We start from the raw sequence: 14,041 nt of genomic DNA, 5'->3' as shown, positions 1-14,041 counted from the left end.
GATTTAGTGAGCTACCAGAATGGCCTTGCTACCTATACCTAATTTCTGTAAATAAAACACTGGTAGTTCTCACGAATAAGAAAATGTTAATATGTAATTTAACTGGAAACAATTCTTTTAAAATAAAGACTGCTAAAAACCTTGATTAATTATTTTTTTCAATGACCTATGTTAATGCAATATTGAATAAATAGATAACACATACAGTATTAGTGTAGTTACCAACTTCTCTCTTTTTGGAGTCGTCCAGTTTGGCAAAATTTGGAATCACTTCTTGGGAAACTTCATTCCACATTTGAAATTTTTCAATTTTATTTGAATAGTTTGTCGTTCATAAATCCCACAGAAAGGACGATTCTGTATTTCTATTATTAACTTTCCAACATCTATGAATGGAACAGACATTTTGATACCAAAACTTTGAACTTGTGGAGCACACAACGTTGACCATCTGAACAAACTAATCTGATTTAGTGAGCTTCCAGTCACCAAGAGTGGAAGGCACTTGAGGCCGGTTGACAGCAGCCTGCTGTTGACGAAGGTGGAGGGAGCTGCGCCACACGAAGTGCCTCGTGTGAATGCTACGGGCCCCGTTCTACACCTCCGGTGGAGTGGAGTGGCGTGGAAAGCGGTGAATCATGTGAAAGGAGCCTAAGGATTACATCCCTCCACACAGGGTTGACATCAGGAGGGGCATCCAGCCATGAAACACGTCCAAATCCACATGTGCGATGAGTTCAAACCCGTGAGCCCACAGGTGTGGGAAAAACAGTAAAAGAAGAAGTTCCAGCAAACAGTGTATTTTATTTAATGTTACTTTTAAGAACCGTAGACATTTCCATTGTTTTTACTTATGGGTTCTTAGACGGCCAAAGGGCCCAATTCTAGAACCACAAGCTCTGCTGCAGTACTGGCACACAAAATCTTCAAATGCTCCTTCTTGATGATGTATAGCCCGGCAGTATTTTATTTCTTCTTTGATTTTGTCACTCATTTATCAGACTTGTGCCTTCATCGCTTTCATTCCAAATGTTGTGGGCCATAAAAGAGAATGTATTGCCATTTGCTACTACCTTTTGCAAAAGTAAGGGTAGAGATACAAAAGATGGAATCACTACATTTAATATGCTAGAGACTAATCTGAGTCTCCCACTTCCTTGGTTGAAGGTCTGGCTTTAGTTCAGATAGATGAGCAACAGGCAGTTGTTCAGACAATTAATCTCCTCCTTCCAATCCATTTCTGAGCCTTTATATGCTGTTATAATGGTGCACCCATTGGTGGTGATTACTTTTTTTAAGAAGAAGCAGTAAAACTAGGCAACCATCCTTAACATTAATCAGAGGAACACTAGAAGAGGTCCATCCCTTCAGAGAATGAGGATACAGTAGTGTCTCAAAAATCTAAGGCTCGGTTTAATCCAAGAATTACTTGAATTTTTCTTTTCGCAAATTTAAATTGAGTTTTCTACAGCATTTCATTTCCTGCTTATTCACTGCCATGTCATTGTACTGTGGCTCCCCTCTACTGAGATCATGTACTTTTGTTGTCGTGCCTGAAATTAAAACAGTTTTGAGAAAGAAGGGTCTACTTATTAAAGCAATTTTACTGCAGGACAATGCCAAATGAACAGGAACTGGTATGTGATGAAATTCATGCTTTACTTTTGCCCCCTAACATAACAAGTTTGATACAACCTATAGATCAGTGCGCTTTGGAATGTATATAAAAAATGTATCAGCCCCCACCTGTTACATTCACTCCTGCACGCAACAGAATGCGAGGAAAAGATCATGAACTTCTTCAAACAGATAACCAAGAGGGACGTAATGTATTGGTTAGCAGAATCATTGGACAAAATGAAGCCAGAGACACTCACGAAATCATGGAGGATTTTAGAAAGTGCTGTGTCTGCTGACTGTAACACCAATGACAGCAATGAACATGAGATGACCAAACTTGTAAGATCTAATCTCACAGATACCCGGATGTAAAGATGCTACTGAAATCGAAATTATGAAATGGATGAAGAGTAATGAACAGTATGAACTCACAGACACATGAATCACTGAAATGGTGAATGAACCAACAGACGATAGCGAGGAAATAGTTTTAGATATGTCTCAAAATGAAGGTCTCACTGAGTTGGAGGCGGCACTACGCTATGTAGAATAACATGATGTAGATGTTGATTCCCATAGGGAATCTGAAATATTTGTCCTGAATGAGTAAATTTATAATACCAATATAAATGGTCCGTTATTGGAAATTATAAATTTTCCAGCTAACTCATTCTTGGTTGCCAGCGTTTCGCCCTCGTGTGCTAGGGTGGGCTCATCAGTTGGCACCTAGCACACCTACCAATACGCTGGCTAGTGCATACCGTGGAGGCCACTGCGTAGGCTAACTGGAGCCACCAGCAGTGCCAATGCACTAAGAGCCTTTGTCTCATTACCAAAAATTGATGCCTGCTTGGCCATCAGATGATGTAGATGTTGATTCCCATAGGGAATCTGAAATATTTGTCCTGAATGAGTAAATTTATAATACCAATATAAATGGTCCGTTATTGGAAATTATAAATTTTCCAGCTAACTCATTCTTGGTTGCCAGCGTTTCGCCCTCGTGTGCTAGGGTGGGCTCATCAGTTGGCACCTAGCACACCTACCAATACGCTGGCTAGTGCATACCGTGGAGGCCACTGCGTAGGCTAACTGGAGCCACCAGCAGTGCCAATGCACTAAGAGACTTTGTCTCATTACCAAAAATTGATGCCTGCTTGGCCATCAGATGATGTAGATGTTGATTCCCATAGGGAATCTGAAATATTTGTCCTGAATGAGTAAATTTATAATACCAATATAAATGGTCCGTTATTGGAAATTATAAATTTTCCAGCTAACTCATTCTTGGTTGCCAGCGTTTCGCCCTCGTGTGCTAGGGTGGGCTCATCTTGAACTATTTCGGACGTGCACATCGAGTAGAATAAATCGTAGATGTATATCTGCCACTTTTCTTTTATTCGCGGCCTCTTTTATTCTTTGATTTAGTTTCGAAACGTCGATTTTCTGCCGGTTCAGTCAATGAAGATGGAGCGCCCGTGGAATACGGTGTTAGCTGACGATGATATTTTAGAAGAATTATATGCCGATGATCGTTCAAATGGAAATAGTCTAATGAATTAGTGGAAACTGAATGTGAGAGTGATAGTGGAAGTGATATTCAAGCCTCCACAGGCCATAATTTACCTAGTGTACTTATTTATTCAAGTGATTCTGATGACGACAACGATGTAAACATTAATGATGTGCTAGGAATTGACGCTGAAGATGGTTTTGTAAAAGCAGATCCACTACTACTAGGGGCATTGGAGAGTACCCACACCAACTTTAAAGATAAAATATTGACTGGTTTAATATTTATGAACATTTTTATAATCAAGTGCATCCTAGTATGCTTAGTAGAAAAATGTCCGGTCCACAGGGAATGTGATAAGCTCAAGCATCCGGTCAGCAATATTTAATATGGCTAATGATGCTCAATAAATGAAGGGCGAAACATGTCCCCATAAAATTTAGATTTTCTATGTTTACTTAACCACATAACGTGGTACTAATTGTATTGAATAGGTGGGACAATAAAAATACTCCTTTTGTAAACTAAGTGAGATCGCTGTATTCAATACGAAACAAAAATGAGAGTGATGGTTTGTAACATACCACTTAGTCGAGGAGCTCGTCTTCTTTTTCCTGCTTCTTCCCAGCCCAAACTTTCCAACATTTTTGTAACGCTACTCTTTTGTCAGAAATCACCCAGAACATCTTAGCCCCAAAAGGCAACACCACAAACGTGGTTTACAAAGAGTTTCTGGGGTAAATCGAACTCAATTTTTCTGTGAGTTTTTATACTTTAGGGATTTTCAGATAATGTCTTAGTACTGAGGAATGATTATCTTTAATTAATTACAAAATCCACGTGAGTGAAGCAGCGAGTAACTGCTAGTCTATCAATAAAACAACAAGAGGTAAAAAGTGTTGCAAAAGAACTCTTATAATTTTACAAACTAATAAAAGAAAGCTCACTATACACACTGTTACAGACAAGCTTGTAACGCTATAACTGCACACTGTGTTCTACTTAACTTCATATGCAATTTTATCACTTACCGGAAAAATGGTGAAAATATTACTACCAAGCAGATCATAGAATGAAACGGTACCATTGCTGTGGGCAATGGCAAGCATGCTGCAATCTGGACTCCAGGCTAGCTTTCTCCATTGTGGAAAATTATCTTTGAGAACTGTAAATGAGAGAAATTCACAAGTCACAACATAGATAAAAACCACCAAAAAAGTATAACAAGTAAAATACAATGTGTTCACGAATTATTGTTAATTTATATGAGATCCAACAATATTGTTGTACAGTGGTTGAATTTATAAAGTGGGTACTGGTATATCTACAGTATATGTTAAAAACTTAACATGTTACAGATGTGAAAATTGGTATTTGTAATTTCCTTTAAAAAAGAAACATGTATTTTTTTGTTTTTTGTAAATCCACTTAGGTGGGGGTGGATGCCTGGTGTGAAATGGGAAACCACAGAATGTGCTCGAACTGAGTTTCCACAAGGCAATTTCGGCAATGTTACAGTTGCTCCAGATTGTGAGAAGTACCAAAGTTATAAGCACCAACATTTTTCTAGAGTGGGCCTACTTCTTGCCATCCGAGTTCTTATCCTATTAAGCATTCTCGATACTGACCATGGTTGTGAGGCATGAGCTGGAGTCCTCTCTGTTGGCTTATTCCAGTCCGATAGTGTCGACGCTGCTGACAGTACTGGTTCCTAACAGCGCCTGGTTTAGCTGTTGTACGCTTGACGCTGTTTATGAAACTCCTCTATTATCTGAGATATTGTCTTATTGCTTGGTGGCCGTGCAGAGGATGGCAACTGTCAATCTCTCGTTTCAGTTTCTCAGTTCCAGTTGCTACTTGTTATCGAATAAGGGGTGGTAATGTACCACTGGTGTGGTATACCTTTTCAACATGAGTTGTTCTGAGGCATCCAGAAATGATATGGCATGTTTCATTCAAGGCAGTATCTACTACCTTGGAATGCACAGAGTTGGCTCACACAGGACAAGAATACTCAGCTCAGAAAAAGAGAATAGTGTTACAGCTGTAGTTGAAAAAGATGATGGATGTGCTCCCCAAGTGGACCCTGTTAACATCCTAAGTAAGCTGTTCCTTGCTCTAACCTTCATGCCACAGGATGGCTATATCCTTTATATGTGAGTGAACAATCAAATTGAACTCCAAGGTTATTGACAGCTGGAGAGAAGTCACAGTGTCTTCCTTCCCAGCAGATAGTCAGTTTATTATTTTCAGGATGGTTGCAAAGATCATGATGTGTTTTGTTACGACTTGATTTTACAAAGTTATCGATGTAGAACTTGAAAAGATTGCTGAGCCAGGTCTGTAGCCTGGATTCTATGTCCTTAAATGATCTGGCCTGTGCTCCAACACTGATATTATCAGCATATAAAAATTGTTTAGTGTCCTGCCCAATAGCAGGTGCACCATTTTCTTGATCCCTCCAACAATCCACTTTACTTTAAAGTGGGTGTGTTTTTTTTACAAGTTGTTTTACGTCGCACCGACACAGATAGGTCTTATGGCAACGACAGGACAGGAAAGGGCTAAGAGTGGGAAGGAAGCGGCCGTGGCCTTAATTAAGGTACAGCCCCAGCGTATGCCTGGTGTGAAAATGGGAAACAACAGAATACCATCTTCAAGGCTTCCGACAGTGGGGTTCAAACCCACTATCTCCCGAATACTGGATACTGGCTGCACTTAAGCGACTGCAGCTATCGAGCCCGAAATCTTCTATTCTGGTTAAATGCTTCTTGTGAGTTTGAAATCTTCTGCCTGTTTAAATAATTTGTGTACAAGGAGTCAATAGTTGGCATTATCTTAAGCAGCAGTCAAATCTATACACAACACCAGTTGCAGAACGTTTCTGAAATTCCTCTTCAATATATTCAATAATGAAGTTACTTTTCATCACATAATCCATGCTACTGCCAAACTGGGTTCAGAAGGCCAGTGTTCTACCATTTATACCACTCAGCCCAACATGTAATACTAAGAGTTGTCCGGTCCCGCGGTATAGGGGGCAACACATCCACCTGTAAACCGGCGGCCCCAGGTTCGATTCCCAGCCGGGTCAGGCGTTTCTAATTGTAAATGATTAATATCCCTGGCCTGGGGACTGGGTATTTGTGTCGTCTTTAACGTTCCTTTCCTCACATTCAACACTTTAAACTTCTGCCATTTACATAATACAAGCAGGTTCCTCACATATGGTGCAACTAGGGGCAAAAGATCTTCACAGGTCGACACCCTGAACAAATAGCATTTTTTTTAAAATACTAGAGTTTAACAAACAAAGAATCAAATTAATTCTACCAACCAAATATTCTATAAGCAACGATTCCAACTTACCTACAGCTTTACCCACGACAGATGAATACTCATCCCTAGTAATTCGAATTTCAAGCAGTGTCTCTTGCAATATGGCCACTACTTTTCCATTTTCGCCAACAGCAAACTGCCATGGTAGCTGACGAAGAAGCAGCCTAAAAATAATATAATGAACAAAAAATGTAGTCGAGTCTATTAAATAATAATAATAATAATAATAATAATAATAATAATAATAATAATGCATTGTCGACATGATATAGCAGGGTTCCCAGCCAGAAAGTCAAATTAATTTCCCTGACCAAAATATTGTACTTTCCTGACAAAAATTTGGCATTTGCACAATTTTTAACAGCCTCCTCCACCCTCATTAGCTGTCCAAAACACACCTGTACACAACATTTATTACTCAAATAGGAAATACAACATTTTAAACAGTAAAGTACATACAATTTAATAATAATCTGCCAGGTAATAATAAATGTTAATACATTTTATTTATAGGCCTACATGAATAACAAAAGTATTACTATTAAAATTACTAATGAACACACAATGTTGGTAATAATGTAAATAAAAAATGCTGCACAACAACAAAATCACACATAATTCTTTTCTAGTTTCAAGTAGGCATATTTTATCTTCAATTCTGGCTTCACATTCTTGTGACTGCATTCTATTTAACTTTTTTTCATCTTCCAACTTTCTTATTTCATCACTTATTATTAGTTTCTCAGCTGTTTTTTCTGTACTCTTCTTTGACCTTCAGGCATGTCTTCTCCAAGTAATCTTGGTATTTCTTAGCAGCACATCTCACTGATAACAACACCCTATGATTAAGGGCCATTTGTATGAACAAATCTCCGTATAACTATTCCTGGTATTGCCCATTCCTGGTATATCCTCAAGAGTCTGTTGTACCACTCCACAGTATTTTGTGGTTAGCTATACTGGGTATAATGCCAGTCACGAAGAATGTTGGCAATGCTTGCATCATAAAATCGACCAGCATTGCGATCTTCAACTGTTACTTTAAAGCAACATCATCATCGTCACGTGTGTACTATTAATTTGTATTTGATTTCATTTTTTAATTATCCACTATATCGCAACAGAAGAAATGGGCCCAAAATTACACTTTACAAGAAGCGTCACAGCTTATAAGCATTGTAGAACATTACACGGATGTGCCAGAAAATAAGAGAACAGGTGCAGTGACATCTAACAAAAAGGTTAGTGTTCGCTTTTAGTATTATTTTACTATGAAGTCCGATTGTAATTAATTTTAGTATTACTTTTTTGCTATTGGCTTTCTGTCGCACAGACACAGATAGGTCCTATGGCAACGATGGGATAGAAAAGGGCTAGGAGTTGGCAGGAAGCAGCCATGGCCTCAATTAGGGTACAGCCCCAGCATTTGCCTGGTGTGAAAATGGGAAACCACGGAAAACCATTTTCAGGGCTGCCGACAGTGGGATTCGAACCCACTATCTCCTGGATGCAAGCTCACAGCTGCGCGCCCCTAACCGCATGGCCAACTCGCCCGGTTATTTTAGTATTACTGATGTATAGACCAGGCGAAAGAAAAGTCTTTGCTACCATTAACAATGTAATTCAGTATTTGTCTATTATAGCATTCATTTAGGTCTCAATACATTTTTTTCTTTCTTTGCCCTGCAATACGAGTCTATATTATCAAATGGAGTAAAGTAAATGTAGGTATCAGTCATCTGAATATTAAGTCAATTGTTCTCATTTTGCTATCCATAATTTGTAGACAAAGGCTTGGGAGAAAATAGCTTTGGAGTTCAATGCCCAGACCACTACTGGAAGAACGGGAGAGCAGCTGCTTCAGAAATTCGACTCGCTGAAGAAAGAAACAAGAAAATAATCTGCGAAGCTGAGGCAGCAGACTGCAAACTGGTGGTGGGCCACACACAGAAATCAAGGTCAACCCTCTGTATGATAAGAGTTCAAGGACTCATAAAACTACCTGCAGAGGGTAATAAAAGTGTCTTCGATTCTGATGCAACATTTTTTTGTGAAGGTTGGTATTGATTATGTAATTGATCAAAAATAGTATTCGTATTATGAAAAATAACATAAATATGACTTTTCAGAGTAATGTAAGTTGATCTACAATTCTGTATTTTCAGAGCGAACACAATCTGCAAGTGGTGATTCGTTGCAGTTGCCAAATGTTAAATTAGATAAATCTTTAACACGTTCCGTGCGGTTCGGGTCACCATGTGGCCCGAAACATGTTACTCTTATCCGTCGGTGCGAACTTCCCAGAATTGCGAAGTAAGTAACTACGTCCTAGTTATGAATTTCTGTTAACTAATGGCAACATAGTGTTCCAATTGAAGTAAAGGTTCGAGGCATACTGCTAGTTTTGATCGGCCCACCGGTGACCCAATTATTTCCGGGATCATTTCTGTTTCACGCAATTGTTGAATCGGAACACTGTCACACAGGTAAATACACTGGAATGTCTCCTCAACAATAATGCACACAACAAGTGCACTTGCCTTGTTTAGGATTTCATACTAGGGAGTAAACAAAGTCAAATTCGTCAAGTCATCGGTGACCCGAACCGATAATAACTAAAGGCAGCATCGGGTCACCGGTGGGCCGATACGACGTAACATTAAGTAATCGAAATTCACTGCCGCAGGGAACGTGTTAACAAGCAAGGTTTGTATGAAGGTAACTTACCATGTATAACATGCTTTGTTTAAGTGCATGGGTAGTAATTAGTTTATGTAGCCTACTCAGTTTTATAAATATTGTAGATTTTTTGAGCCATACCTGAATTGTGTAGGTTCATACAAAATCTCTGATAGATGGGTTAGGTAGAGTAAGAATAAATGTGACAACGGCCTTCTTGCTACCTATGTTATAATATGCAAGTTGATATAGTAATATTAATTATCTCCTGTCTAACAAAATAACACGTTACCTACTTTTACTGTAAGGATTTACCTTGGAATACTAGTCTGCATGGTGACCATGATCATTAAATTGTCAAGTCTTTATGGTCTCACACTGTGGTTAGCCTGTTCGAGTTTGGATGGTGGAAAAATTTCATCATCTGAATGCTGGTCGGTGGGGTAGGAGAAGAGGTAGCAAACAATTCCTCATCACTAGATTTCATGCCAAAAGCCCGGTTTCAATAGCAAACCTCTCTGCAGTGCTCATATGGAATAAGGGCATGTGATGCTGTTGGTAGTGATTCGTCCATCAGACGTAACGCTTTGAGCAGACTCCTTCGTGTTATTTGACAGGGATAAGCTATGTGCCAACACTGAGTTTCACATTCTCCGTATGGGGAGTGGGGGGGAGCATAGCAGCTGTAATTGGTCGCAGTGCAAAATTATGCAGTAACCTCCACTTGTGACCTAACCTAACCAGGAAAAAGGGGTTGCAATATAATTAAAAATGTAATCAGCATGAATTTCAACAAAAAAGGAAGGGAGTGGTGTAGACTGGATATTAGTTGTACCTAAATATCAGAAGGATAATTCCTTGTAAAGTAAGATACGGATATAAAAATTGGGAGTGTTATGAAAAAATACAGTGCAGGGCCTACATTGATTCATTCCTGTGAACAGTATAAATTTGAATAGGTAAATTTAGTTCCTGTGCTGCTCCACCTGGGATGACAATGGAACATGTGTCCAAAGGTGATTTTAAATACTATTCTATTAGTATTCAATCCTTGGTTTCTAAATAGATGACAACTTCACCTGGGAATCATTCTGTAAAAATAAAGAGAGCTGATTTAACTGAATTTTAAATAATTGTTATGTCCATTATGCCATGCGTTGCATATAAAACCATTAACAATCAGCAATTTGTATTTTTGTTTGCTTTTACAGGGTAAGTGATACACAATAATAATTTGGTAGTATGTTGAAGTGTTCCTTTGCAGTCAGGATATGCTATTTCTGGGATGAAAATGTTTATTCTTTGAGGATGACATGCAGGTGTTGTCAAACTGCAGTTATCTCAGTGCCAACTGGTATTATGGATCCTCACAACCAATAAAGATCTCAGTGTGAGGCAGATGGACATTCTCAGGTTCCTTCTAAGCAAAGACATTTTTATTCCCTATTTTTCTCCTATACGATGGTACAATGAAATTATGTGCTGTGCCATGAAAGAATATACAGTTGGTTCCACATTTTCAGAGAATTAAATTTCACAATTTATTGAATTAAAATGTAGTCTGTATTAGTACATTTTGTAAAAATAATTTACTCCGGAACTAACTTTTGGAAACTACTGAAGATTGAACGTAGTTTCTGAAAGCCAGTTATGAATTAAATGATTTTTACAAAGTGTGTTGATACACGCCGTATTGTACTGTAATTCAGTCAGCTGTATCAAACCGTCATCACTGTGAAACGGCTTAATTTTTTTATAAAGTTATATAGTTCAAGATTTAAAAATGAATGTAATTTCTTAAATGAGTCTCATGGAATGGTCCAGATATCCCTCTACAGAGAATGCTAGGTTGAGATTATGCATTAGGTCAAGTGTTGACCCATTTATGTTACTCTTGCCAATTCTGTTTCCAGTTAAATCATAGCAAAGAGAATGAAAATGCCATCAGTTGACATGGCATGTTTTTCATTACACCTTGGCTTGAAGGTTGAATTTTTATTTTATGATCTGTTCTAGGTAATCATTCAATTAGACAACATATCTTGCCAGGAACATTAATATTTATCAGAGAACTGCCCTAACAAACACCATTGCAGTGGAAAAATATAACATTGCAATACCTACTGAATCATAAACAAACATAGATAAAAGTGAACTGAAAAGCGATCATTACTGTACTATTAATACAAGCATAACGAGCTAAGTAATCGCACTTTCTCTTGTGTTTGTTATGGTTAACCTCCCAAGAAGTAGGTCTTGAATATATTATACACTCTTTGCAGAAGATGCAACAATGTCAATGCAGGAAGCATCATAGATATGAATTTAACAGTGCAAAATTTGTTTAGAAAGAATGCTAGGTAATTTGTAATGTCTGTAATGTGGGTGCCAGAGTTCACCGAAATGGACACCTCGAATTTAGACAGAGCACGAGGCTTCAATTTTTTATAAAGTTATACAGTTCAAGATTTAAAAATGAATGTAATTTCTTATATGAGTCTCATGGAATGGTCCAGATATCCCTCTACAGAGAATGCTAGGGATGTACTTTAGTTGCTAGATGGCCAGGTACTAGACATGATCGTACAATATTATTTTAACTCCCATGTCAGAGCACGGTTTGAAGTGGGGACAATTAATGAAGTGGTCTTGAGTTACAAGATCATGGAAGCCCTTTACGAAAAAATGTTTAACTCTGTGCTACTTACATCCTAAAATGAGACCTCAAAACCGTTACAGATAACAACATAGCACACACACAACTGTGTGGAGAGGTTTATAGGGGTCTGGAAAAGGCAATTTCTCGTTCTTAGCTTGGGACTGTGAATCAAATGTTGGTCAACCTCTTTAGTTGACTTCATGCACCATGTTTTACAGCTGTATTCAATATTTGCATTGTTTGTAACTCTTGCAAAAGTTAACACCATGCTAGCTAACATTTTCTGCGGAATGACTGGGAAAACGCAAGAATTTTAACACTGTGTTAAACGATGATGATGCTTGTTGTTTTAAGGGGCCTAACATCGAAGGTCATCGGCCCCTAATGGTACTAAATGAAATAACAAAAATTTCAAAGGCATCCACTGACCAAAATAAAAATAAAATATGTCATGAACAATGAATGGATGGACAGGAACCCAACAAAGCACAAAAAAAACCAGTGGATCAGACTCAAAACAGATCGAAAATAACATTATTACCGACCAAGGAACCACTTATAAAGCACAATAATGCTTGGTGTCTAAAGGGGGTGCAAAATCCACGTCTAAGGCCCCACAGAATGGTACATGTCGCGAGTAAAATAGAACCATGGTATGTGTCATGTTGGGGGTATTAATCAGAAGTAGCGAAGACTCACGGTGTTCCACAAAAGATGGTACTACTCACAAGTATTGCAATACGTACAAGTAACGCAGACCTATGGTGTGTCTCACACAAGGGCCCAACTCAGAGTCAACGCAAACCGAGAAGGTTTACCTAGGTGTACTAAACACGGGCGCCGGTATTGCCGTGGTGTTCCTCACATAGTGGGTACTAATCACAGGCAACGCAGACCCACGGTGCTGCCCATATAGTGGTACAACTCACAGGCTACGCCCAGACCCGCGGTGTTGCTCTCATGGCTATGACGCACGGGTACTGGAATCCACCAGGCCAGGCTTTTACTGCTACTAATCACAAACCTATTTCATACCAAATTTAGGGGTGCTACTCGCAAGTACAGGCAACCTATGGTGGTCCCCGCGTGATGGTACGTTTCAAAATTAGTTTCATGGTTCTAATTCAGTCAGCCCTTGGTCGCCCCTTTTAATCGCCTCTTACGACAGGCAGGGGATACCGCGTGTGTATTCTACATGTGCGTCCCCCACCCGCAGGGGGTAGTGTGTTTGGTCCGCGAGAGGTATTTTATTTCCCTCAAGTCCGCCGGCAAGCCGGTTAGGACCCCCCTATCCGCCACCTGGGACACGCCATGTGGGAGTATCACCTCTCCCCCAGCTACACCATCGTAGTAGGTTCGTGGACTGTGTTAAACAAATCCCAGTAGTTAGCCTTCATTTAGCAACTGTTCATGAAACTGGGCTTTAATTTAATTATCTGTTTAACTTCCAGGATTGGTTCCCCCCCACCATTTACCAGTTTTCTATATGAGCACATGTCTAACAAATGCCTAGTGATATACAATTCCACAAAGAAACTTATTAAACTTAAAATACTTCCAACAACAGTTGACCTAATATATGATGATAGAGCATTACTACACTACAATTTAGACCAAATACCTCTCAAATACCCAAAATCACACACGTGCATACTGGGGCCCAGCGTTCCTGTGCACAGTGCAGCAGTCCCTCTCGGCTTGGACCAACGCTTCGTTTCTGGGCTACTCAGCTAAGCTCGGCTCTACTCGGCTCGGATGTGGAGCAATTTTAGTTCTTTAAGTACCTTTTTTTGTACTAAATCCAACATCAACTTTACCTACCTCAATTAAGTTTGTTGGGTCCTGCAGATCAAGCTTCTATTATCAATGGCATTTGCCATTTTACTACGCTTTGCAAAGCGATTCATCAAAATTCTTAATAGTTCATTCAGATGGGAGAACAAAAATGGAGCAAGTGATTAGTTACTTTAAAATCACCTGAGAATATGCTCACATGGTTTTGAAAATGCTCGGCTTGTTTTAGTGCTGCCGTAGCCCAAAACATGTATAATTTTAATTTTTTAATATAAAATTCAATGTCAATTGATCACTTTCCTCGCTTCAAAGGATTCACAGGTTGCAGTTTGTCTTCAGTATGAATTACCTGACACACAACAAATTTGACTCAACTTCCCAGACTTTCCCTGACACACGCCCTTACAATTTTGTAATTCCCTGACAATTCCTGACTT

The 14,041-nt window shown here is 39.0% G+C and overlaps 1 protein-coding gene across 1 annotated transcript in view; it reads right to left on the bottom strand.

Moving 5' to 3' along the window:
* The window catches only part of LOC136871696 (NBAS subunit of NRZ tethering complex), a 297,103-nt gene that overhangs the window by 264,881 nt on the left and 18,181 nt on the right, over window positions 1-14,041 (bottom strand). Inside the window, exons 3-4 of the mRNA XM_068227188.1 lie at window positions 6,503-6,636; window positions 4,165-4,298 (exon numbers count right to left, since the gene is read on the bottom strand). Coding sequence (XP_068083289.1) covers window positions 4,165-4,298; window positions 6,503-6,636 — 268 coding nt within the window. The remainder of the gene's footprint in view (window positions 1-4,164; window positions 4,299-6,502; window positions 6,637-14,041) is intronic.

Source organism: Anabrus simplex, chromosome 4 (genome assembly GCF_040414725.1).
Source record: "Anabrus simplex isolate iqAnaSimp1 chromosome 4, ASM4041472v1, whole genome shotgun sequence".
Classification (NCBI taxonomy): Eukaryota; Metazoa; Arthropoda; class Insecta; order Orthoptera; family Tettigoniidae; genus Anabrus; species Anabrus simplex.
This window is presented reverse-complemented; position numbering and strand designations above follow the sequence as displayed.